General features: G+C 42.4%; 1 protein-coding gene across 8 annotated transcripts in view; it reads left to right on the top strand.

The window, feature by feature from the left end:
• SORCS1 (sortilin related VPS10 domain containing receptor 1) overlaps positions 1 to 24,916 on the top strand; it is a 459,666-nt gene that overhangs the window by 389,427 nt on the left and 45,323 nt on the right. For all 8 annotated transcript variants that reach the window (XR_012693296.1, XM_075215731.1, XM_075215724.1 and 5 more), the window contains exons 22-23: positions 1,178 to 1,290; positions 9,766 to 9,897. Coding sequence is in view for 7 of the 8 variants with exons in the window: in XM_075215731.1 (XP_075071832.1) it covers positions 1,178 to 1,290; positions 9,766 to 9,897 (245 nt within the window). In the remaining variant the exon portion in view is untranslated. The remainder of the gene's footprint in view (positions 1 to 1,177; positions 1,291 to 9,765; positions 9,898 to 24,916) is intronic.

The following is a 24,916-nucleotide window of genomic DNA, read 5'->3' on the forward strand; positions in this document are numbered from 1 at the left end:
TCGCTCTACTGTGTCACTTACTGCATGAAATAAAATAGAAACAATGTTTACCTGTGGGTCATGTCGCTTAACCATGGAAATAATGTAAAATTAGGACTGTTCCACATGCTGATTTTTTTCCCTAGTTTATTAATGATGTCTAGTAGACTTCTAAAACCATGGTAAAATGATTTGAAACACTGACCTCATAGACAATGGGTTTTTAAAGAACGATGTGCGGTTTTCTGCAGGAAAAACATGAAACAATTTTAAAACATGATATTAAGTGCTGTTAAAAACAAAATAAAAATAAAGTTTCTCTTAGCATTAGTTTTAAACAGAGTTTCCATTTTTTTAGAATCTCTTGATTAAAACTATAGTGTTGCCTACCCAAAGTTACAAGGTCTTTTATTTATGTTCACGTGTATCGACTACGAAATTTATACCAGCCAGGACCTCCTCATTCCCCTCTTTGTGGCAGTGAATTGCTCATTATCAGTTTACTAGCCTCGTTAATGATCTGGAGAACATTGTCTTGTTCAAACTACCCGATAATAGATGATCTTATTAAATAATAGATACAGACTGTATGTTATAATCCCTTTGCAACCTGTTATTTAAGGAATTCCTTTCCTGTAATTAGTTTCGTACAAAGTCCTTCCCCCAAGCAGCATAATGGTGATGGTCCCAATAGCTTTCACTGAGTAGTCAAGGTGGATCTACATGCGGTTCCTGATGGTTTTGGATACTATTCAGGTAATAACGCTTTGAGATTGCCGGGAAGTTGATAGGAGGAGGATTGGATGCCCTAGTGTTCTTCTGATTGGGGAGAGTACAAAATTTGTCTTTTTACATTAGCCAGAGTTCATTTAAATATGGGAGATCTTAGGAACACATTATTCAAGGAAGACATCCTTGTTTGTGTTCCTAACACACCAGGAGCTGACAGAGAAGCTCTGTCCACACTCTATTACTTTAAAGTTTATTAATAGGCTTCTACGTCCTCCCCCAGGGCTTCTCCTGGGGGAGAAGCTCTGAATGCCCCATTAGTAAGATGGTCCTGTGTACACCTTTATATGTACAGTTTCCCCTGAGTAAACGTTTGTCAGGAATTAGATAGCAATGATTGAACGTATATAACACATTTCCCTGCTGAAATCTCCGGTGTTACACTACAACCTGCTCCTTCTGTTTACAGAGCAGTTCCAGTCTCTGCGCTTGTCATTCTCACCAAACTTGGACGACTATAACCCGAATATTCCTGAATGGAGGAGAGACATCAGCCGTGTGATTAAGAGGGCGCTCATGTATGTAAGTGACAAATTAATGGGCCAATTCTCCTGGGGGCTTTCCTGCACCATGTATACTATAACGTTATATTACTGAATCTTAGTGCTGGGCTTAGTGACATTATCAAACCTTTATTAAGAGTTTATATACATTGGGGCTGATGCAGACGGAGCACTACACCAGTTGGCGTTGCGTATCTTGCATGAAACCGCTCTGCTCACGCCAAGAAAAGTTGCCGGTACTTATGTCCACTTGCACCTGGAGAGGCGGAACGGGGGGTTGTTACATGTCAAAGCCAAATTATTTGCAGGTGTTCCAGAGCAGGTATATATGGTGGATGATGATGATGACTGTTGTCAGCAATAATGAACCGCTTGTGATTGGCTGTGAATGTTCCGCTGACACTGATTGGTGCTTTCCTGTTGCATGTTAATATATTATGATTTTCTGTCCGTATTTAAGCATTTTTTTCCACTAACGTGAGACAGGAAGTTGCCTCTCTTGCATTAGAGAGGATTTTGAAGTTTAATTAATGCTTAATACCGGATACGTATTTTATAAGTGTATGTGACGTTTGCCTGATGTAAACCACATTATATTGACCTGCACGTTTCTTGCGATAGCTGCAGCTTTGCCTGTGCCAACACTTAAACCATTTTTATTGAATGCAATTGGTGTCTGGGATTTGGGGCACAATTGCAGACAACAGTGTATCAGCCTCATTGTGCTTATATGTGTATATTTACATATGTGTGTTAATTTGGTGTGTGTAGGATGTGCATATTTACATATGTGTGCTAGTTTGGTGTGTGTAGGATGTGCATATTTACCAACATGGCATCTACAATAAATCATTTTTTTTTTTATCTGGAAAGTAACATTTTGGGCACAATCACCCGCTCTTAAAGCTGCACTGCTAACCACATAAACAAAATATGCATCTGTTTATCCTGGAGCGCTGTGTTCCTCCTACAGCCTCAGCTGAAAACCAGGGGATTTGATTGCGGAATCTCTTGATCGCAGCTTGTGATTGGTCCTCCGGCTGGAGCCCTGCTTCAGCTATTTGAAGTGGGTGTCCTAAACTGCTTTGCAGGTTCTGTGTTACATACATGCAGATATTTTTTTTACCTGGGCTCCTGCAAGGGGGAGGGACGTGTTGTATGTAGGTGGTGTCAAGTCACTATCTCAGGTGACATAAAGGCAGGTAAGTAATGTAACAAAGCAATGAGGAAGGCAAGTCAGATGCTGGGTTGTATAGGGAGAGGAATCAGTAGCAGAAAGAAAGAAGTAATAATACCACTGTATAGGTCATTGGTACGGCCTCATCTAGATACTGTGTTCAGTTCTGGAGGCCATATCTCCAGAAGGATATAAATACATTACAGACTGTACAAAGAAGGGCAACTAAATGGTGCATGGTTTACAGCACAAAACTTACCTGGAAAGACTAAAAGATCTTATTATGTATAGTTTGGAGCAGAGAAGGGAAAGGGGGGACATGATAGAAACTTTCATATATATCCAAGGTTATAACAAGGTGCAGGAGGGAAACATTCTACAAAGGAAGAGAAGTATTAGAACACGAGGACATGTACTGACACTGGGGAAAGAGAAGTATTAGAACACGAGGACATGTACTGACACTGGGGGAAGAGAAGTATTAGAACACGAGACATGTACTGACACTGGGGGGAAGAGAAGTATTAGAACACGAGGACATGTACTGACACTGGGGGGAAGAGAAGTATTAGAACACGAGGACATGTACTGACACTGGGGGGAAGAGAAGTATTAGAACACGAGGACATGCACTGACACTGGGGGGAAGAGAAGTATTAGAACACAAGGACATGTACTGACACTGGGAGGAAGTAGGGTCAGAGGGAATCTGAGGAAAAACTACTTCACAGAAAGGGTAGTGGATAGGTGGAATAGCCTCCATCAGAGGTGGTAGAGGATAATACTGTAGAGTAATTTAAACATGCTTGGGATAGACATAAGGATATCCTTACAAAGATCTAAGGATCAAATAGGGTTTGAGGTTATCATAGGTTAGGATAGGCAGACTAGATGGGCCAAGTGGTTCTTATCTGTCGCCAAATTCTTGTCTCTATGTTTCTTTGGTAATGCAGGTTTCGATATAACTAGAAATGAGAAAATATCTAATATTTTAATTTGAAATGTTTTCTCCACTTCCCCAACAGCTACTTTTCCTGTGAATTATTTGCTGAAATCTTTCATTCTAGTTCAAACAGAAAGCGAGATGAGTCGTTCATAATGTATAATGTATATGTGTATAATGCCATGTATATGCATATTGGTCTTTTTAATGATCATTTTAAACATCTTTGCCCTAATCCTCCTAAAATGAACAAATTCTTATGAATTCCCACCAAAAATTATTTCACTAATTTTAAACTACAATACTAATAGAGGGATCAGATTACACTGTATTTATCACATGAGTGCACTGAGAATAGCCATGGCATTATTTCTTATTTTAAGTAAATAATTAAGAATACATTTAAACATTAAGGCAACTTAAATGACAGCTTACGATCTGAATGTCAGGTACTGAAAATTGTCCAAGACATTCACTTTTCAGTCACCTCATGCTTGACAACTTTTCCTCGTTGGCTTCAGGGAGATCCAGGGGGAGGTGGGCGTGCAGGGGAGGGCTTCACGAATCACATCATTTTGGCGGGGCTGAGATGATGCGTCATTAAGCCCCGCCCCCAACGCTTATCTATTGTAGGGCTGAGAACCAGGAGGTTGCCCTTCTCTCCCGGGAGCCCGGAAGGTCTTCCAGAAAAGCGGGAGTCTCCCGGATATTCCGGGAGAGTAGGCAACTATGCGTTAAAGAAAAGCAGCTAATGAATCTCTAGAGACTGAAGTGTCTTTTACATTTCTGTCTCCATTACTGAAGTCATGTTGTCTTACCTGTCAGCCTTTGATTAAATCTTGGTCCCCATGAAAATGGCCACCTCCATAGGCATCAATACATGGACATAGGAAACAATTTCTGAACGGTGTCATCATGTCACAGATGGCGAAACCAACCACGTCTTGTACTGGCTCAGCATCAGGGAGAATGCCAGACTCTTCAGGGAGTGAGGGAGATCACCCCTATTTCAGGGAGTCTTCCTGACATTCAGGGAGAGTTGGCAAGTATGAGTCACTTTGTTTCTTCTTTTACCTGCGGATACTTACTAGTGAGAAGTGCGCCCGTTTCCGTGGCGTGTCTTTGTCTTTTTATGCACTGCGCATGGTCAGAAAGTGACCGTAAGCAACTGTAGCTGTTCAGGCCTGTAATTTTTTACCACTTAGGGTGATCTAACGTAGAAAATGTACAGTAAGGGAGCGCTCCAGCAATCAAGTATGTATTCAGACTGGGACGTAGTCGCAGATACACCTGAAAAAGCAGTTTAATCTTGCGGGTATCCAAGGGCAGGTGTATATAACGGGTGATGATAAAGAATAACTGATCTAGCGCACCGCCGGGGGAGGGCTGCCAGATTTTAGTCCCGGGGGGGTGGGGGGTGGGGCGGCACCACACGGCTCGACAACCTATTAGGAACATTTAAAAGAAAAAAAAATGCAGCTGGCCCAGTGACTCAGCCCAAGGTAGCCCACTATGGGAGCGGCCCGGGGGGTAAGGGGGGCAAATGCCCCCTGCCCCCCAGCCCAGCATCCCGCTTGTAATTAGAGGTTAGCAAATGAATCGCAGACACTTATTGAGACTTTGGTAGTCACTTGGCCATAGATTAGTCTTTGCTGAGTTTGTAATAGCAAAGGTAAAAATAAATATATTTTTTTGGTGTACGCATGTTGTTCCTGCTGTATTAGTAGGTTATGCAAGTTCATTGATGCCTCATAGCACCTGCATTTGTAGCGTATAAATTAAAATGGTTTTGGATATGTTTGTAAGTTGCACATAAGTGTCTGAGGGGTTTGTACGCTTACACTTGTGCTAAACTCTGAATCAGGCACAGAGTATGAAGTCCCTTTAATTTGACTTTGTATGTAAAATTCAACATTGCTGGCTGGGATTACATGTCGTCCTTTTAGCTTTAAAGCATTTTTCCTGACAATCCTGATTCTGCAAAGAAAGAAGAACTTTTGTATAGGATGAAAAGCGGTGACAAGGGACGTTCCTATTTTCAGAGTCACGTCCTTCCAGTTGAGAGATTAAATGACATGTTACACAGAGACCGCTGTGCCCTGCTGGGTCGAGTCCATCTGTTTACCCCTTACAGACCTGATTTGTAGCTCGCTAAAGACAATGTGTTTTTTTTATTCACCTAACATTTTGAAAGCAGATTTATACATTATTGAAACTCTTCCGGGAAATCTGCTGTGGAGGACAAAACATTCATTTCCTAGTTTGGCTTCTTTTTTTTTTCGTTATAGCAATTACTAAATAGCGATAGAGTCCAGAGCCTGCACAGAGCCCGCAGCAACGGCCCCTGTTCTGCCGCGATGCCCAGGGGCGGCCTGGATGCTCAGCCAAGCTAACGCTGGCAATTAATCAACCAGTGTGAGCCCAGCTCTGCAAAATGCGCCCTGGCTCCAATTCCCAAAGTGTCTCCTCTGGGGATCAGGTGCATCGCACGTCGAGTCAGTGCCAGCTGTGTTTGAACCTGAATTTCATCTGCTAATTAAAATAGTCGAAGCTTAAACCTGCAGTCAACAAACAGCCGCAATAGGACGGCTGCTCGATTCCAGCTCGCTGGCATAAGGACCTAGTTTTATACCTCATTATCTCTTTGGCTGCCAAGTGTATCTATTTAACCACTGAAGAGTCTTAAATAGAATGTTTTTTTTTTTTAATTTAAACTTCCAACCTTTAGATTGTAAGCTCTTGTGAACAGGGCTTACTTGGCTTCTGTTATATTATCTGTTAATGTATTGTTACTGAGGATATATTCAGATTATCCTCCCTGATTAAACAGCACTAAGTTATGGCTATGTAAATAAAGGATAATGATGATAATGATAGAAATAATAATAATAATACACATTTATTTGCAGTTACACTAGTAACTTTGGGCCGGCTTCATCAAGGTATGTATCTGCCGATTTTGAGCGTATCATGCACAAAATTACTCTGCGCATGCCCAGAATAGGCAAAAAAATGTCTGTGAACGCAGCCCTGTCCCGTGCACCTGTGAGTGTAAAGGAGACTTTGCCGTAGTCAGTGTCCAGTAAGAACGTGCCAACCTCGAGCGCTCCCAGCCAAGTCCAAACTCAGTTCTGGGCATCTCAAAGTCACTTGTTTTCTGCCATATCTCTTGCTCTACAGGGCTCGTTTAAGTCCTGATCAATAGTGACGACAGTAGTCTTGTGTGCATGCTTTAACATGTGTTTGCAATCAGGAGCAACTGTAAAAATGTATTTTATGCTCAATAGAAATTGACAATATTTTAATAAATGTATTTCATGGGGGGGGGGGGGGGAAATAACAAAAAATACTTTTTTGTTACTGTTTTAACATTAATGCCTTTATCATTATCAGGTAACAGTAATTCAAGCTTTTTTGTTTTCATACTCCTGTGCGTTCATTTGCGAATTTATGGTCCACGTAGGTATTGGACGTATCCTCTTGGGTTCGGTGTAGTAGAGCACGGCAGACCTGCCCCAGATTCAACAGAAAACGTATCTTGTGAGCCATGCCTTGATGAATTTGGGAGTACACGAAAACCTAAATTTGCTTTAATTGTTCAGTTTAAGATTTGCTGTTTATAACCTTGCTTTCCAATGTGGTGTTTTCCAACTTGTGGTCTGGGATAGTTTAGTCTGGTCGCGGCGCCCACTTCCCTGCATTTAGTTGATTAGCGGCGCCCATCTGTGCAGCCCGGTGCTTAGCTGGCAGTTATGGGGTTCCAGACATAGCTATTTATCTGTGTATACAGTATTAGGGTATGTGCTAAGATTTCCTCCCTCTCATTCTAATGTCTCCAGATCACGTAACCTCTACCTGTGCACAGCTACACGGCGTTGCTCCCACTGCTACCCTCCATCCACCTATCGTACCCTCCTTGTCCTTCTAAAGCAGTGTTGGCTAACCTGTGACACTCCAGGTGTTGTGAAACTACAAGTCCCAACATGCTTTGCCAATACATAGCAGCTTATTGCTGGAAGGGTATGCTGGGACTTGTAGTTTCACAACACCTGGAGTGTCACAGGTTAGCCAACACTGTTCTAAAGCGTTAAATGATCCGTGGAAACTCATCTCTTCCAAGAAACCTCCCCCTCTTCTCCGTCATCACTGTCCTTACACCAACCGGCCTTACCAATACTTTTCCCACCACCAGTTACAATTGTTAGATGTCATCATTTCCCCGCACCTCTTAGATCATACTTGCCAACTCTCCCGGGATGTCCGGGAGACACCCGAAATTAGGGTCAGTCTCACGGACTCCCGGGAGAGCGGCAAGTCTCCCGCATCACGCAACTACCTTCCCAAAATGACACGATTTGTTCCGAATCGCGTCATTTTGGCCTCGTCCCTTCCACAAAACGTCATTTACATTGCGGGGGTGGGGCCAAAATGATGCGTTTGGCCGCGCCCCACCCCCTCCAGCCCTCCAGTCACGCCCTTCTCTCGGACAGCACTTGTCGAAAGTAGGCAATTATGTCTTAGATTGTAAGCTCACTTGGGCAGGGCCATCATTGCCTTCTATTTCATGTCATTGTATGTAATGTGTACAAAGCCAGGCATCGTAAACTGTTGCTATTTTATGAATAAAGATAATAATAATAAAAGTGTAAGAGAGACGCAGATGCAGGTCATTGAGCCTATCCCAATATCACAGCTTAAAAATATCGCCCACCATAGTCCAAGCTGGAATCATGTCTGTATAGGCTACGCTACCCGACTTATATACACTGATCAGACTCATTATATTGTCTGGCCCAACATTGAATACTTATATTTGAAGTATCTACATTGTTTACAATTACTTTGTAAATTGAAAATAACAATACTAAATGGTAAATGAATATATCAAACTTTAAATCATGTCTGAATAAAATAATGGAGTCCGATGTAACTGCTGATTGTTCAGTATCTGACATATGAACTGTTTAAGACAACACATTTATATAACCTTCCACCCACTTCTTACAGAGAACCTGATTCCTGGAGGTAGCAATAATGCACTAATGTATTGTCCGTATTCAAATAGAAGCGGATCTGAAGAAACATGTCTTGTTGAACACGGAGTAGGAACGCTCTGCGTATACGGCACATGTCGTATAGAGACACAATACACTGCAGGATACATACAATACATATATGTAATTTAAAGTCCCAGCAGGACGCACAGTAAAAAAAATATACAGTTGTTGTCACCTATTAATAATATACATTTTTTTCCCCCTATGAAATACATTTAGAAGAATGTTATAAATTTCAGTTGTACATACAATGTATCTTTACAGTTGCTCCTGATTACAAACACATGTTCTAGCTGTATACACAGCCGTCATCCCTAGTAATCAGCACTTACACCTCACCTGTAGCTGGTACAAGTGATAAGACTGAAATCACGAATCTGAGAGACGCACAAAGCTTGAATCTGCCTCTGCTGCGTGCTCTTGAGATTGGCCCTTACTGTACATTGACTACGTGCATACACTTCTCCCTCCTCCGTTCCCTCCCTGAAATTATGGAGTGGCGGAAGTGTTCTTTGTGTTCGAAGATGAATTGGACGTTGCTGCGTTCATTGGCGTATGATCAGATTCTGGGCAATGCGCAAAGCGATTTTACGCAAAATACGGCACGTATCGGCATTTACGTTCCTTAATCAGGTCCAGATTTATTTTCTATTTCTATCCATCATTGTCTTATGCATTTCCGTGGTATTCCAAATTTGTTATTTAGCTACTTGTATGTTTACATATTAGTCACCTCGGATTTAGTGGCGCTATATAATTAAATAGACGATGATGATGATGATTTTCACTTGGTATTTCTATAATAGAGCATTTGTTATGCTTCAGTCTGATGTTCGTTACCCATGTAATAAGTGCTGTCTTAGACTGGACTGTGCCACAGAGACGGTAATCAAAGTCCAAACAGCTCGTGACAGCTACATTGCAGGTCAATCGCGGAGTTGGTGGTGACCCTACTATTACTATACGATGGAGAGGAAGGGGTTATTGCGGTGAGTTTCTGCCATTGATCTAAAACACGTTGCACCTCTGGGATCAAGCACTCCCCTGCGTCCATTCCTTCTGCTTCCGTTTAACTTACAGATATTACCCGTAAGTCAACTGACAGTGAAGAAAATAACTTATTTTATTGAACCTCAGAAGAGCCCAAAGACATAACCTGGACTTTTATTTTGTTCCATAAAGAATGATTTAATTCTGGTTACCTAATTAACTACTGATAGCAAAAATAACTTTATATTTTGAATAAAATAATATCATCTTACTACATATATCTACCAAACACATTTAGTAATGTTTTATTTACATCTATTTCCACAGGCCACGGGAGTAAGCAGCCGGCAGATTTTAGTGGCTGTCCTGCCGGGACTACCCACGTCAGCTGAACTCTTCATTCTGCCATACGAGGAGGGCACGGGGGAGAGTAAGAAGAAGACAGAAGATCTGGTGCAGGTAAACATAGATCTTAAAGGGGTCCTCCGACCTATAAATGAAAGTGAAGTGGTTGTTAAGAAAGATCCCGTCTACTGGGAACTTGGATTTAACGCCTTGCTCCCTCTGTATGTGACAATTCTCATGGAATGTGAAATATTATTTCACCATGCACAAGGGCAAACGCAGGATTTGTAGATGGGGGTTTCCACACCACGCTGCCAGTGGGCGTGACCAACATGAATGGGGGCGTGGCTATAATTTTAGACAGTGCTTGGCTGCTCTCCAACTCTTCCTATCCCCATAATATACACGGGCAATGCTGCATGCACTAGGCTTGGAGGGGGGTTTCAGGGCACTAGCAACCCCCCCCCCCCCTCGGTTTGTCTATGTTGCAGTGCCCACAAACTGTGTGTAACTCATTTTCAAGTTAATGTATAGATGGAGGACCCCCTTAATGGAAAATATTAACATACAGTATATATCCTGTTTTACATTATTCATCTGATTTTATGTCTTGTAAAATTCATCAATGTATTTTTAAAGTTACCCTTAATAATAGGAGATATGATAATTAGCTTTGTAGGGTCAGGACAAGGGATAGGCAAACGAGGCAACTGCCTTCCAAATATAACATGTAGTGAGTGGTGCAGTACAGTTTTGAACACACACTGAAAGCAACAGTGTCTATTGCTCCTAAACACACCCAGCAGGACGGAGATTTTGCTGAATTTGACCTAGTTTTCTGCTGTCAGCCCTTTGAGGCTCAGAAAGGCTCATTGCATTTATTTTCCTTCAGTGGGGTAACATATCGCACAGGAAGCACAATGGTCATCAGAAATAAAACTTTATGGTCAAATCTTATCTTAAATATATATTCAGTTCTAGTAAATCTAGAAGTCATGTGATGGTCCGCTTGGTTGTGTCATTGATCTAAAACACATTGCAGCTCTGGGATCAAGCTTTGCCCTAATACATTCTCTCTACTTCAGTTTAACTGAAACATATTACTCATAAGTCAGGTAACTGCTAAGCTGAGAAATTCACTTATTGATCCTCAGTAAAAAGCTGGAAGAAATATCAGGAACATTTATTTTGAAACTTTATTCTGCAACTTTTGCCGGTTTGGGAATGTAATTTTATATCTGTGCGAGTTACACGGTTATGTAGGGTAGACAGACGCTGGTTATGTCTTTCTGACCCCGGCTCGTTACGTACCGTGAAAACCTTTTATTATTCATGTATAAGCATTGCTTTAAGAAAGGTAACATTGTCATTTATTTACTATGTGTACTGAAGTCTATGTTTACTGTTTATTGATGGAACAAGATTTCCCTATGATGTGGATCTGCAGTTGGAATCTCTGTAGCTTTTCTCTCTCATTCTTAAAGGCTGGTTATGTTTCCTGATGTCTACAGCGTAGGTCGTCAGACCTGACCACTGAGCACGGTTCTTTCAGAGACACAACAGATGCAAATCAATACAAAAGAGAGAAAATAATTCTAAGCTGTCATGTTTTTTTCGTTGCACTGATTCAGAACAATATGCAAAATTATAAACTACATTTTTATGTCTGTTTTATTTATCATTAGATTAAGAGTCTGTTCTCTGATGACAAGTAAGCAGAGTGCATCAGTGGTATAATAGACATAGACCCTCAAAGCATTATATTTAGAGCCCATCTAACAATTTTGTGCACTAGGCAGATACCTGGGATGCCTTGTGGGTAATTCATGCCGTCGCGTGCTGGTTCAGAAGAAATAAAGGACCCCAGAATCAAACATTTCACAGAACCATGAAGTTTTAGTGTTGCCTTAAATTACCCCCACACTCCATTACTAACAAGGTGCCCCCACATCTAAATGACAATATCTTGTTGGATTCTGACACAGGTCAAAAACATGAGAAAGCAGTAATATAATCTGCTATGACATCTCTGTACCTCAACCCACCGGTTCATACAAGTCTACAAACTTGTCAGTCACTCTGTATTTGTATTAAAAACGGCACGTATGTATGACCCGTGAGATAGCAGAGAACGTGTGTATGCAAGTGAGAGAGAAACATGCATTGTTTGTACAGTGCGCATTAAAAACATCCTGATTTATGTATGTAATGTAAAAATAAATTGAAATACATAATTTTATTAATGATTATACTGTTAAGAGATGATCAATTATGCTATAAAATATATATTTTTTTTATGAATTCTGATGTGAACTTATATTGCACATATATTTGTGTGTATCCTGCACTCATTTGTGTTTGTCCACATACAGCAAGTAACATTAAAGCAAGGCGTACTTATACCCAGACTTAAATCGAAATGCACCATGAGTTCCGCTTTTATGTGAATATGGACGGAATTGCGCTCAAGTTCCGCTCTCTTTTTTTAACTACAAGTTGCGTGCAAGTTAGGTTCAGACTTCTGTGTCTGCTCGATTATGAAAGCACCTCCCCCTATTATGGAAGCACCTCGCACTATTAGAGAAGCACCTAACCCTATTAAGAAAGCACCTACCCCTATTAGGAAAGCACATCACGCTATTAGAGAAGCACCTCCCCCTATTAGGAAAGCACCTCCCACTATTAGAAAAGCACCTCCCCTTATTAGGAAAGCACCTCCCACTATTAGAGAAGCACCTCCCACTATTAGAGAAGCACCTCCTCCTATTAGGGAAGCACCTCCTCCTATTAGGGAAGCACATCACCCTATTATGGAAGCACATTCCCCCTATTGGGGAAGCACCTCCCCCCTATTGGGGAAGCACATTCCCCCTATTAGGGAAGCACCTCCCCCCTATTGGGAAAGCACATTCACCCTATTAGGGAAGCACCTCCCCCTATTAGGGAAGCACCTCCATCCTATTAGTAAAGCACCTCCCCCTATTAGGGAAGCACCTCCATCCTATTAGTGAAGCACCTCCCCCTATTAGGGAAGCACCTCCATCCTAATAGTGAAGCACCTCCCCCTATTAGGGAAGCACCTCCATCCTATTAGTGAAGCACCTCTCCTCTATTAGGGAAGATCCTCCCCCTATTAGGGAAGCCCTCCCTTCTATTAGGGAAGCACCTCCCCTTTATTATGGAAGCACCTCCCCTTAAGTGGTTTATTATTTAGCTCTGCAGTAAGTAGCATTTGATACACATTTATTTAATGTACATTTCATATCACAGAGCTGTCAGCGTGTAATAATAAAGACACGAGTGGCCGTAAAGACTGAAGTGGGGGTGTGATGCCCCTCATCATCATCATCATCATGCCCCTCCATGTTTATTCTTCAGTATCTCTAAGCAGTAAACGTGATTTGTAGCAGGGCAGCTCAGGCCCATAACTTGGGTGGTCCGGATCTAAGTGTATCAGTCTGCTCACTTTGTACATTAGTTGTATTATTTTATGGATTAATACTGTATTATTTGCACCTAGGATCTGACTGGTGGCTGTGGGAAAAGTCTTCGCTTTTTCTATTTAGAAGGTTTACTAAATTTACCCCTGTGTCTTCTGACAGGTATGTCCAAGCACCTTGTAGTCATTTAGACACATATGAAAGTGTGCCGGCTGCCTGCACACAAACAAAGCAGCCGTGACCTGACCTAATATCCTGAGTCTGTCAGCTCACTTGTGCCTCCATAATGCCACCGAATCCCGGAAAGATTGATGGACTTTGTTCTATCCACCAAATGACTGAATGAAAGTCACTGGTTGTGGGGGAGTATCAGTCCATCACACAAAATGGCTGCCTCCACTGTGCCTATATGACCGAACCACTGAAAAGAGAAGTCATATCAAACAATGATTATACTCCCAGCACCTTATAAATTGGGCATGAATGCAATTCAAAAATTTAGTAGCTAAAAATGTATGACTAAACAAGATCCCCCGTGGCACTCGCTGGAATATTACATTCCTGAGAAATGTGTTCTTGATTTAATCCCAAAGTCTCGATGGTCATAAAGAGAGGAACAGGCAGCAAGAACCTTGGATAAAGAAATGAATGCAAAAATTGGAAAATCCTGCAGCAGCAGCAGTATGCCCGTCAGGTCAGATCAATCGCCCTTCATTTAGTTTATTACACGGAGTATTGAGATGAACAAGAGCATTTTCACAAGTGTAAGTCCTCCGCTTACTGCTTATTAACTAGTAACCATCGTCTCATGTATTGATAACCAGTGATGAGTCAAATCTCATCTAGTCGTGCTGAGGACCCAATGTTGGTTTTCTTGCCGAATCATTACCTGAAGTCATTTATTGTGTTCAAACTAATCGAGGTGGAAAATTGTAACTCAGACATCCTGTCCTCACGACGTGCTGGCGTACTTGGGAACCTACGTAAAGTGCCGACCAGCGGTCAAAGTGGGAATTTAGAAGTGCTGGAATGGGAAAAGGAAGAGAATGGCCAGGGTCCTGGGGGGCCCTAGAAGTTTTAAGGATTTTGATAGTGGGAAATTAATTTTAAATCATTTTTAACACCATATAGTTTGATAGAACACATACTACATGGCATCAGAAATAATTAATATTTAGGAAGTAAATTGTTTAATTTTGTGCACAGGTAAATGAGTCGGAGCAGCTGATACTGGTGTGGAGCGGTAAGGGTTAAAATAACCGGCCCATTCACTGCAGATATAAGTACGTGCATACACAGACTCACTGCAGATATAAGTACGTGCATACACAGACTCACTGCAGATATAAGTACGTGCATACATAGACTCACTGCAGATATAAGTACGTCCATACACAGACTCACTGCAGATATAAGTACGTGCATACATGGACTCACTGCAGATATAAGTACGTGCATACACGGACTCACTGCAGATATAAGTACATGCATACATGGACTCACTGCAGATATAAGTACGTGCATACATGGACTCACAGCAGATATAAGTACGTGCATACACAGACTCACTGCAGATATAAGTACGTGCATACATGGACTCACTGCAGATATAAGTACGTGCATACATAGACTCACTGCAGATATAAGTACATGCATACACAGACTTACTGCAGATATAAGTACGTGCATACATAGACTCACTGCAGATATAAGTACGTGCATACACAGACTCACTGCAGATATAAGTACGTGCATACATAGACTCACTGCAGATATAAGTACGTGCATACATAGACTCACTGCAGATATAAGTACGTGCATACACAGACTCACTGCAGATATAAGTATGTGCATACATGGACTCACTGCAGATATAAGTACGTGCATACATAGACTCACTGCAGATATAAGTACGTGCATACATGGACTCACTGCAGATATAAGTACGTGCATACATAGACTCACTGCAGATATAAGTACGTGCATACACAGACTCACTGCAGATATAAGTATGTGCATACATGGACTCACTGCAGATATAAGTACGTGCATACATAGACTCACTGCAGATATAAGTACATGCATACACAGACTTACTGCTTCTACTTTAGGCTTTGATACTTTCATTGTTTTGACTGTAAAATTGTCGTTGTAAAATGAAAAACATGAAATCCCACAGGTGGATTCTACAGATGTTCCTGCTGCTCCCATGTACACATCTGACTGATGTAGACTGATGCCCTCCACTATCATACCTCTCAACATTTCTGTCCTCACCAGTGGGACAAGGGGCATGGCCATGGCAAAATAGGGGTGTGGTCATGCCACAACAGGGGCGTGGCCACACCCTCAGAGGAGCCTAGCACCAATTACATACACTCTCTTCCCCCACCATTCCCATCCATGGGACAAACATGTCCCTGAACGGGACAGCTGGACAGACCCCTTAAGATCAGGACAGTCCTGCTGAAATCAGGACAGTTGGGAGATATGCTCTTTGTACATTATAAACAGTAATTCAGTAACTCTAGGTCAGGGGGCTTCTCCAGAAGTAGCTCACTTAAAATGCTTTACACACACAGAGCTACAAGATGCTGCAGCCAGACACATTGCTGTGCAGTTCAAGCCCCAACCCTACTAATGAACCCATCAACCTGACACCAGCCAACCCTGATGCCCTTCAACACCAGTCACCCCTGCCGCCCTCCGACACCAGCCACTTCTGCAGTCCTCTGACACCAGTCACCCCTGCCACCCTCCGTCACCAGCCAACGCTGCCACTCTCTGACACCAGTCACCCCTGCCGCCCTCCAACACCAGCCACCCCGCAGTCCTCTGACACCAGACACCCAGCAGCCCTCTGACACCAGTCTTCTAAGCAGCTCTCTGACACCAGCCTCCCCTGCAGCTCTCTGACCCAAGCCACCCCACAGCCCTCTGACAACAGCCACCCCGCAGCCCTCTGACACCAGCCACTCCTGCAGCCCTCTAACACCAGCCTCCTATGCAGCTCTCTGACACCAGCCACCCCGCAGCCCTCTTACACCAGCCACTCTGGCAGCCCTCTGTCAGCAGCCACCTAAGCAGCTCTCTGACAGCAGCCAGTCCGCAGCCCTCTGACACCAGCCACCCCGCAGCCCTCTGACACCAGCCTCCTAAGCAGCTCTCTGAAACCAGCCACCCCCCAGCCCTCTGACACCAGCCACTCCGCAGCCCTCTGACACCAGCCACTCCAGCAGCTCTCTAACACCAGCCTCCTATGCAGCTCTCTGACACCAGCCACCCCGCAGCCCTCTTACACCAGCCACTCTGGCAGCCCTCTGTCAGCAGCCACCTAAGCAGCTCTCTGACAGCAGCCAGTCCGCAGCCCTCTGACACCAGCCACCCGCAGCCCTCTGACACCAGCCACCCCGCAGCCCTCTTACACCAGCCACTCTGACAGCCCTCTAACACCAGCCTCCTATGCAGCTCTCTGACACCAGCCACCCCGCAGCCCTCTTACACCAGCCACTCTGACAGCCCTCTAACACCAGCCTCCTATGCAGCTCTCTGACACCAGCCACCCCGCAGCCCTCTTACACCAGCCACTCTGACAGCCCTCTAACACCAGCCTCCTATGCAGCTCTCTGACACCAGCCACCCCGCAGCCCTCTTACACCAGCCACTCTGACAACCCTCTAACACCAGCCTCCTATCCAGCTCTCTGACACCAGCCACCCTGCAGCCCTCTGACACCAGCCACCCTGCCGCCCTCTAACACCAGCCTCCTATGCAGCTCTCTGACACCAGCCACCCTGCAGCTCTCTTACACCAGCCACCCCGCAGTCTTCTGACACCAGCCACCCCGCAGCTCTCTGACACCAGCCACCCCACAGTCCTCTGACACCAGCCACCCCACAGTCCTCTGACACCAGCCACCCCACAGTCCTCTGACACCAGCCACCCCGCAGTCTTCTAACACCAGCCACTCCGGCAGCCCTCTAACACCAGCCTCCTATGCAGCTCTCTGACACCAGCCACCCTGCAGCCCTCTTACACCAGCCACTCTGGCAGTCCTCTGACAGCAGCCTCCTCAGCAGCTCTCTGACACCAGCCACCCTGCAGCCCTCTGACACCAGCCTCCTCAGCAGCTCTCTGACACCAGCCACCCTGCAGCCCTCTGACACCAGCCTCCTAAGCAGCTCTCTGACACCAGAGACCCCGCAGTCCTCTGACACCAGCCTCCTCAGCAGCTCTCTGACACCAGCCACCCTGCAGCCCTCTGACACCAGCCACCCCGCAGCCCTCCGACACCAGACACCTCGCAGTCCTCTGACACCAGCCACCCCGCAGTCTTCTGACACCAGCCACCCCGCAGCTCTCTGACACCAGCCACCCCACAGTCCTCTGACACCAGCCATCCCACAGTCCTCTGACACCAGCCACCCCGCAGCTCTCTGACACCAGCCTCCTATGCAGCCCTCTGACACCAGCCAGTATTATGCTCACATGCTCTTCAGCAGCAGGTGAATAGGCAGTGGGGTAAGTGCCGGTGTGTCATACTTGCACCTTCTGCCCCACTTCGAGCAGTGGTGCCGACACCTTGTTCGACAAGAGAGCAGCTGCCAGAAGAGTGTGGATTAGGGTTGAAAGCTTTCAATTTATTTATTTTATTATTTGCTATAACATGCACAGCAGAAATATACAATATAACACATGCTGTGTATTCTTGTCAAAGTAAGTTTTCACTTTACTGCTCTTTTCTGAATCAGGAATTAAAAGTGCAATGAAGCAGTTTCTTCTACGCTGAAATTGGTCCTCGTCGCGAAGGACAAAGTCTTGGAATGTTTCTTTGAGCTCCGTAATAATTACTCCTGAAATTGGACACGTTCCACGTCTGCAATAAAACATTATCTAATTTGTTATGCTGCTTTTAATATCTTTGACCTAGATCCTGCTTAATAAGAAAATCCAAATGCACTAGTGAATCAGGTACGGGACCGAGGATTAGGGTCTCTCTGGGCCCGTTCTCCAGAAATCACTGATGGTTTAAATGCTGAGTTGGCGCTGGTAAGTTGACTCCGCTGCAACCACTGACCTAAATCAAACTTAAGTGTCTATCACTAATCGCAGGAATATTAATCTTTCTTGCTAATTAGATGTTACTATTCATTCCTTGTCCTTGGTGAAAAATGACTCATGAAAAATGAGACCTATTACAGGATTATTCCTTCTCCTGACAACACATTTAATTCTGAACATTAAGAAGAGTTAGGAGAGAATGCTTAGAGACCAGAAAAAAAACCTCTAAGCGCCAGATATCGAAAGCTGAAAAGCATAAGGGGCAGAGTTGCTGAAACTTCTAAAAAGTTTAAGTGGTGGTGTTGGCCTTTTTTGGAGAGATTTGGGGGATTTTTTTAAAAAAAAAAATGAATTCAGTGGTGAATGAGAGTTTAAGGAGGCTTTATTAATTTGAAGTTTAGTTGAAAATTGTGTTCATTTCTTTTTAAACTTGGTATAATCGACAGGGGATTCATGGCCATTATACTGGAGCCACCGGGTTGGCATAGTTGCTCCCATGGAGGTTTTGATGACTGCTAGGAAGCGGCCGTGGGTTAATCAGAGCCTAGGACACGGCGAAAAGAAGCAAATCACGATTTTCAAGCAGGATTGGAAAAAATTAATTTTGATGCAATTTGTGCCACAATTTGCCGGAATTGCAGCAAACAGAATTTTTGGAGCTGCATACAAGCCTAAAACCCAAAAATTATCCATCAGCAACAATAAGAGAGGCTGCAAGCGGTTCATCAAATCAATTAGAAGATTATAGGAATATTAGACTCATTATAAAAATGGGGTCGCCTTTGTTTGAGGCGTTTAGCACATCATGTGCAAACTGGCTTATATGTGTCCAAGCTTAAATTTATACTTTTTGTCTGTTCTTAATGACAAACATCACAGCAAATGTGAACTGCGAATTTTTAAATTGGAACGCTGTAGCCGCAATGTATGATACAGCAGACTTTTTACTTCCTGTACTGATCACATTGTTTTGCATTAAACAAAACATTTTCTTTGTTATAGAATTTTCCTTTCTCTCAGCATTTGTAGTACCACCTACTGCGAGAGAGATCAACATGGCAGCCCACCGTCAGCAAGCATGTTCTCGAAATGTTCACTTCTCTGAATGAGTACCTCTTTTATGGGTCTTGAAAACAAGCTTTTATTTTGAGGGGCTTTATTCCACTTTATAGCACTTTATCTCCTGCGGTCCTATCTTAGATGATGATGGTCCTGAGGATTCTTATTTACCATTTTTCTAATTGGTTTGTCCTTTGAATGAAAAAATGTTAAAGCAAAGTACAGAAAGTCGAAACCTCTGCAGTCTCTTCTCCTGCTCCCGCAGGATTTGTTTTAGCAGATGGATGGATTTGTCAAACACAACACAAATAAAATCATCTTTGTGAGTTTGCATAATCACATTTAGCATTTTACGCCATTTCTTGAACATCATAATCCACAGCTGTAATAAAAAACAACAACAACACTTTATGTATCACAGCTGCGACACCAAACTCCCCTACCTGAATCAAACCCAATTACATATTCCTAAAGAGGAAATGACGATATTTCTATAGAAGTAAGACAGAAGTCTGCATGATCATACAACATCTGCTTATACATGCGACTGACAACAAAGAGTTAAGTGAAGGGGGGAGGGTAGATAGAACTTTTGGCTTGGATGCAAGTAAAAGTTAGTGGCACATGGCAATATTGCCAACATTTCAAAATGACTGGCAGATATATTTTGTTACTCAGAAATTACCTGATTGATAAAAAAAAAAAGCAAAAAAAATGAGTAACTTTGAACCTTAGCAAAACCATGTTGCATTGGAGCTAGAGATAAGTTTAAAATGTGAGAACAGATTTATAATTGGGGTAGCTTTCATTTATTTAGTGCATTCTACAAAATGACAGCTTGAATCTGATTGGTTGCTTTAGGCAACATCTCCACTTTTTCAAACCTGCAGTTTAGTAAATATACCCCTTAATGTCAGTGTACAAAGCTATCAAGTATTTGTGTGCTACATGAAAAAACAGCCAGTATTTTCCTTATGTGCAAAGTAATAAACCCCTCGAATTGCAACATGGTTTTTCCAAGGTTCAAAGTTACTAATTTTTTTGCTTTCCTTTCCTTAAAAAATCAGGCCCTTTATCTGTAATATGACATGGGTGGCCTTGATGCGCTACAATGCCCACAATGACATGTGCATTCATTACAATATCATGTATCATTTAATTAAATAAATAACCTGTAGAGCCCAGAGCCAGAGGGAATTGCAGTTAATTGGCCAATGACAAAATTGACCCTGGTTTAATGACTTATTTTATGTCTTCAAAGTAAGCATTGTGAGATTATACATGGAATGACAGGGACATATTATAATTTATGGGATTCAATATGATAATGTAAGTAAAAGTATGTCTGGAATATAGAAGGACGTATGTTAATCCATCAGCCTAACTTGTACTTCTATACCTTACTCCTCTTCTCTTGGTGAACTAATTTGCTTATTCGGTAGGTACCACCTCTATGCTGATGACACCCAAATCTACCTCTTCTCCTCTGATCTCTTCCCTACCCATGTCCAAAACAGACCTAATCATCTTCTCTTCTCCCGAAGTCTCCCCTCAAATTTCCCCCACTGTCAAAATCTCTCTCACAGTATTTTACCTTTCAAATGTTGCTAGAATACACCATTTCCATACCCTTCTAACTTGACTACTACTACTACTACCTCCTTTTATATGGCACTCCACCTCACATCTGTCTATGCTTCAGTCAATCCTAAATGGTCTGTCAAGATTGGCCTTCCTCTCCTGTCACTACACATCCACCAACCTACTGTGCAAATCTCTGAACTGCCTGCTCATGTCTTCTGTTATCCACTTACTCCCACCTACAAAGAACTCAGCAACTCCAGTCTTTCATACATCCCAAATATCATCTTGAAACACCTTAGCTCACACCCTTCAGCATATCTAACTCTGGCCTGCACTGTACCTCCTCCTTTATAGCTACCGCTCACTCTTAAAACTTCTCATGTGACACTATCCACCTACATATATTCCTAGCATGCCTGATTAGACCCTCCCAGGACCTTCAAATCTTTAAAACGGTCTCTGAAAGCTCAGAGCTTAAATGAGACCACCCTACTCCTGCCTATACTTCACACCACTTACAACTGTCCAATCTCAACTTCGAGTCACACTCACAAAACTTCTCTCACAACTCTTGAGCTGTGGAGCACTGTGGTGCCTTAAAAATCAATGGCAATAACACCAATCATAGCAATATTTAATAAGGTTAAAAATTCTCTGTAAATAAGATAGAGCATGAACAGGTAATCTATTGAAAGGAAACCTATAATCAGGGCACTTGTGCTGTTATATGTAATAGATGTCAGCGGCTTTGGTGGTAGATGTTAAACCACAAAAAGCTTTTAGACTTAACCAATTTTTTCAGAACATGTTGTAACAGATGATATATACAGTTGCTTACAGTTGATACTGACTGTAACAGACAGGCAGTATAACAAGCTTGTGCAGTTAATGTACTTAACTCTATTATAGTACATTTATATATGCAGATGATAGTAAGCTTATATTGTGGGTAATGTCAGAGAACAGGTTGCTTATATATATTTTTGTGCCTCTGCTCATTTTATATATCTATATATAAGTAAGTTTATACAAAAGGATGCAGCTCCAGTTATAAGGTCTTGACAGTTCAACTTTCACTGGAAGAACCTGCTGAGAGACAAACTTCATGTCTGTGCATGCTCAGTAGAGCGATGCGGATGGCTGGAGGCTGCCCAATTTTCTGTCTTCACTAGAATACAGGGAATACCAGTACCAAGGTGGGAGATGGAGCGTATCGCTCCACATTAACATAATCAGGAGAATTTTAAGACAAGATTGCAAGTTTGTGAAGGATTTTCATTGTAGCAACTGCAAAGAGATGCGCACCAAAGAAGAACTAGCTAGTTTTTAATTACATGAGGGATCTACCTATTGAGCATCAGAAAGACCAGAAGATTAATGAACATTTGGACTAAACATATTAAAGAAATCTTTGGCCCAATGTGATGAATTAAGCTAGCCGATTGAGCGCCTACTCAAAGGATAAAATAAAAGGACAAATCAAAGTATTGTTTGCAAGACAGAAAGCATGCATACTTATGATCATTGCTGAATAAGAGAAAAGGGGATTTTTGTATCTTAAAATAGTGACTGGATTTTTTGATAAGATGAGCAAGATTCAGAGTTGCATAGTCTAGAGATGGAGAAAAAATAGGAGCGTAAAATTAATGATTTGTTAATAAAAGTAGCTCACGGGTTTCCTTCTGGTATTGAACGAGAGGTTATCAGACCCTTATTTCGGTACCTGATACAGAGAGTGAAAAAGTAATAGGTTTCTGAATTTTTAGCTTGGGGCCTGACTGATTTGAGGGTCTAGGCATTGTAATTATTAAGTAACTCGAATCGGTCTATGTGTTTTAAATGACTATGGAGATCATTAATTCAATATTAATTATATGTAGGGAGCAAGGAGTTAGATATCATAAGAACTAAGGAGCAGTGCATAAATCTCTAAAATTAATGAGTTAATGAAATGCTGTGATTGAATGAAGAATTGGGTAGTGTGGTGAAAAAAAAATCTATGCATTGCATTAGTGTAACAATTCAACAAAGGTCCAGGGAATGGGGTGTGTGGCTGGATTGAAGAACTAATTTGAAGCAAGTGAAGGAGTATATGACTTGAATGAATGAAGAACATCTAGCTGACTGAGCGATTAAAGAGCTTGGTACTCAAACTGAATGAATGTCAAGGAGCTGAGTGTTAAATAGCATAACTGGCAACTATGGAACAGTACTGTACACTTTCAATAAATGATAAGTTAATAAGGTGCTGAGATCTAATTGTAACCCCCTGTCACTGTGTGTAGTGTGGGGTGCAAAGGGTACACAGTGCACCTCCTTCTCAAGCCCTGGCTAGCTGATGGGCATGGGTGTAAATGATCAGGGGGTCCCTGCACATGCAGGTGTTTCTTTGTAGTTAGTGGGACACAGGTAATGTCACTTTGGTGCAGTGTAATAGAAGTAGAGATGGTCACTGACCCCCGTGTTTTGGTTTTGGATTCGGTTTTGGATCTGGATTACCGTCGTGTTTTGGTTTTGGTTTTGCAAAACCGCCATTGCGTGTTTTGGTTTTGGTTTTGGTTTTGTTTGGTTTTGTTTTGCTATTTTTTGGGAAAATCCATGTTTTTGGGCCTAAATTAACCCAATTTAGTGCTCCAACTGTTTTAGAGACAAGTAATCTAATTGTTGAGGTAATAAATCATCCAAAAAAACAGTTTAATTCTTCGTTGGTAGGCCTATTCTACACACAAAACAGATTGTCTTCCTCTCCATCTATGCATATTGGCAATGCAGCCATCGTCTTTGAATGTATATTACACCCTACACTTATAGTTAAATATGTAAAGAAATGGAAAAAGCCAGTTTGGTTTCTGTCTCTCAAGGCCCCCCTCCACTTGTATAAAATAGCAAAAAATTCAGCCATTATAGACTGTACAATATTAATTGACATGGAGAAAGCCAGTTTGGTTTCTGTCTCTCTAGGCCCCCCTCCACTTGTATAAAATACTAAAAAATTCAGCCATTATAGACTGTACAATATTATGAAAAATGGACAAAGCCAGTTTAGGGTCACTCTGTCTATGACACCCTACCCTTAAGGATAAATTGCCCTAACAGCAGCCTTTCAAGATGGTATGTGATATGGAAATGCCACAAGTCCCTTTCCTCTTTGGGGGTAGATTGCACCCTACACTTACATAGAAAGTTTTAAAAAGATGTTATCGGCATCATCTTCAGCTTCATCCTCACCCTCATCAGTGTGTACGTCATCATCACAGACTATCAATTCATCGCCGCTTGAATCCGCCATTAGAGAACAGTCAGTGCTTGGATGTCTTGGATGGTGAAGGCCTTCCTCGTGGAAGATGTAGTTCATTTTTATAAACATCATTTTCTCCACATTTTTGGGAAGTAACCTTCTACGGCGATCACTGACTAAGTTCCCTGCTGTGCTGAACACTCGTTCAGAGTACACACTGGAGGGTGGGCAGCTTAGGTATTGCAAAGCAAGTTTGTACATGGGTTTCCAAATGGCCTGCTTTTCTTCCCAGTAAGGAAAGGGACTGTCTGACATTTCCATATCAACTACCTCTTGAAAGTAATCCTCCACCATCCTTTGCATGTTTATACTCATATTGGATGGACTTATGGGCAAAGTGACACTTTTTTTTGAAAAATCCTTCAAACCAGCCCAGATGTTAAATTGTTCTCGTCTGCCCCCTGTGTCTTCCCTGCTTCTTTTTTGGAAATTTAATTTTTTACGAGCAACAGCTTGAGAAAGTGAAGGAGGACACGTCGTCAAGCCGAGGCCCAGTTCAGCGGCCAACTTGCTGAGCAATAGCTCCTTGCAAAAGTTCACATCTCGCTCATTTACAAGTAAAGACTCAATGTAGGTTTTAAACCTTGGATCAAGCACAGTGGCCAAAACGTACTGATCCGAGTTCAAGATCTTAATAACTCGAGGATCATTGTGAAGCGAATTAAGTACTTGATCGACAAGGCCAACATAC

This window comes from Mixophyes fleayi, chromosome 6 (assembly GCF_038048845.1).
Source record: "Mixophyes fleayi isolate aMixFle1 chromosome 6, aMixFle1.hap1, whole genome shotgun sequence".
NCBI classification, from domain to species: Eukaryota; Metazoa; Chordata; class Amphibia; order Anura; family Limnodynastidae; genus Mixophyes; species Mixophyes fleayi.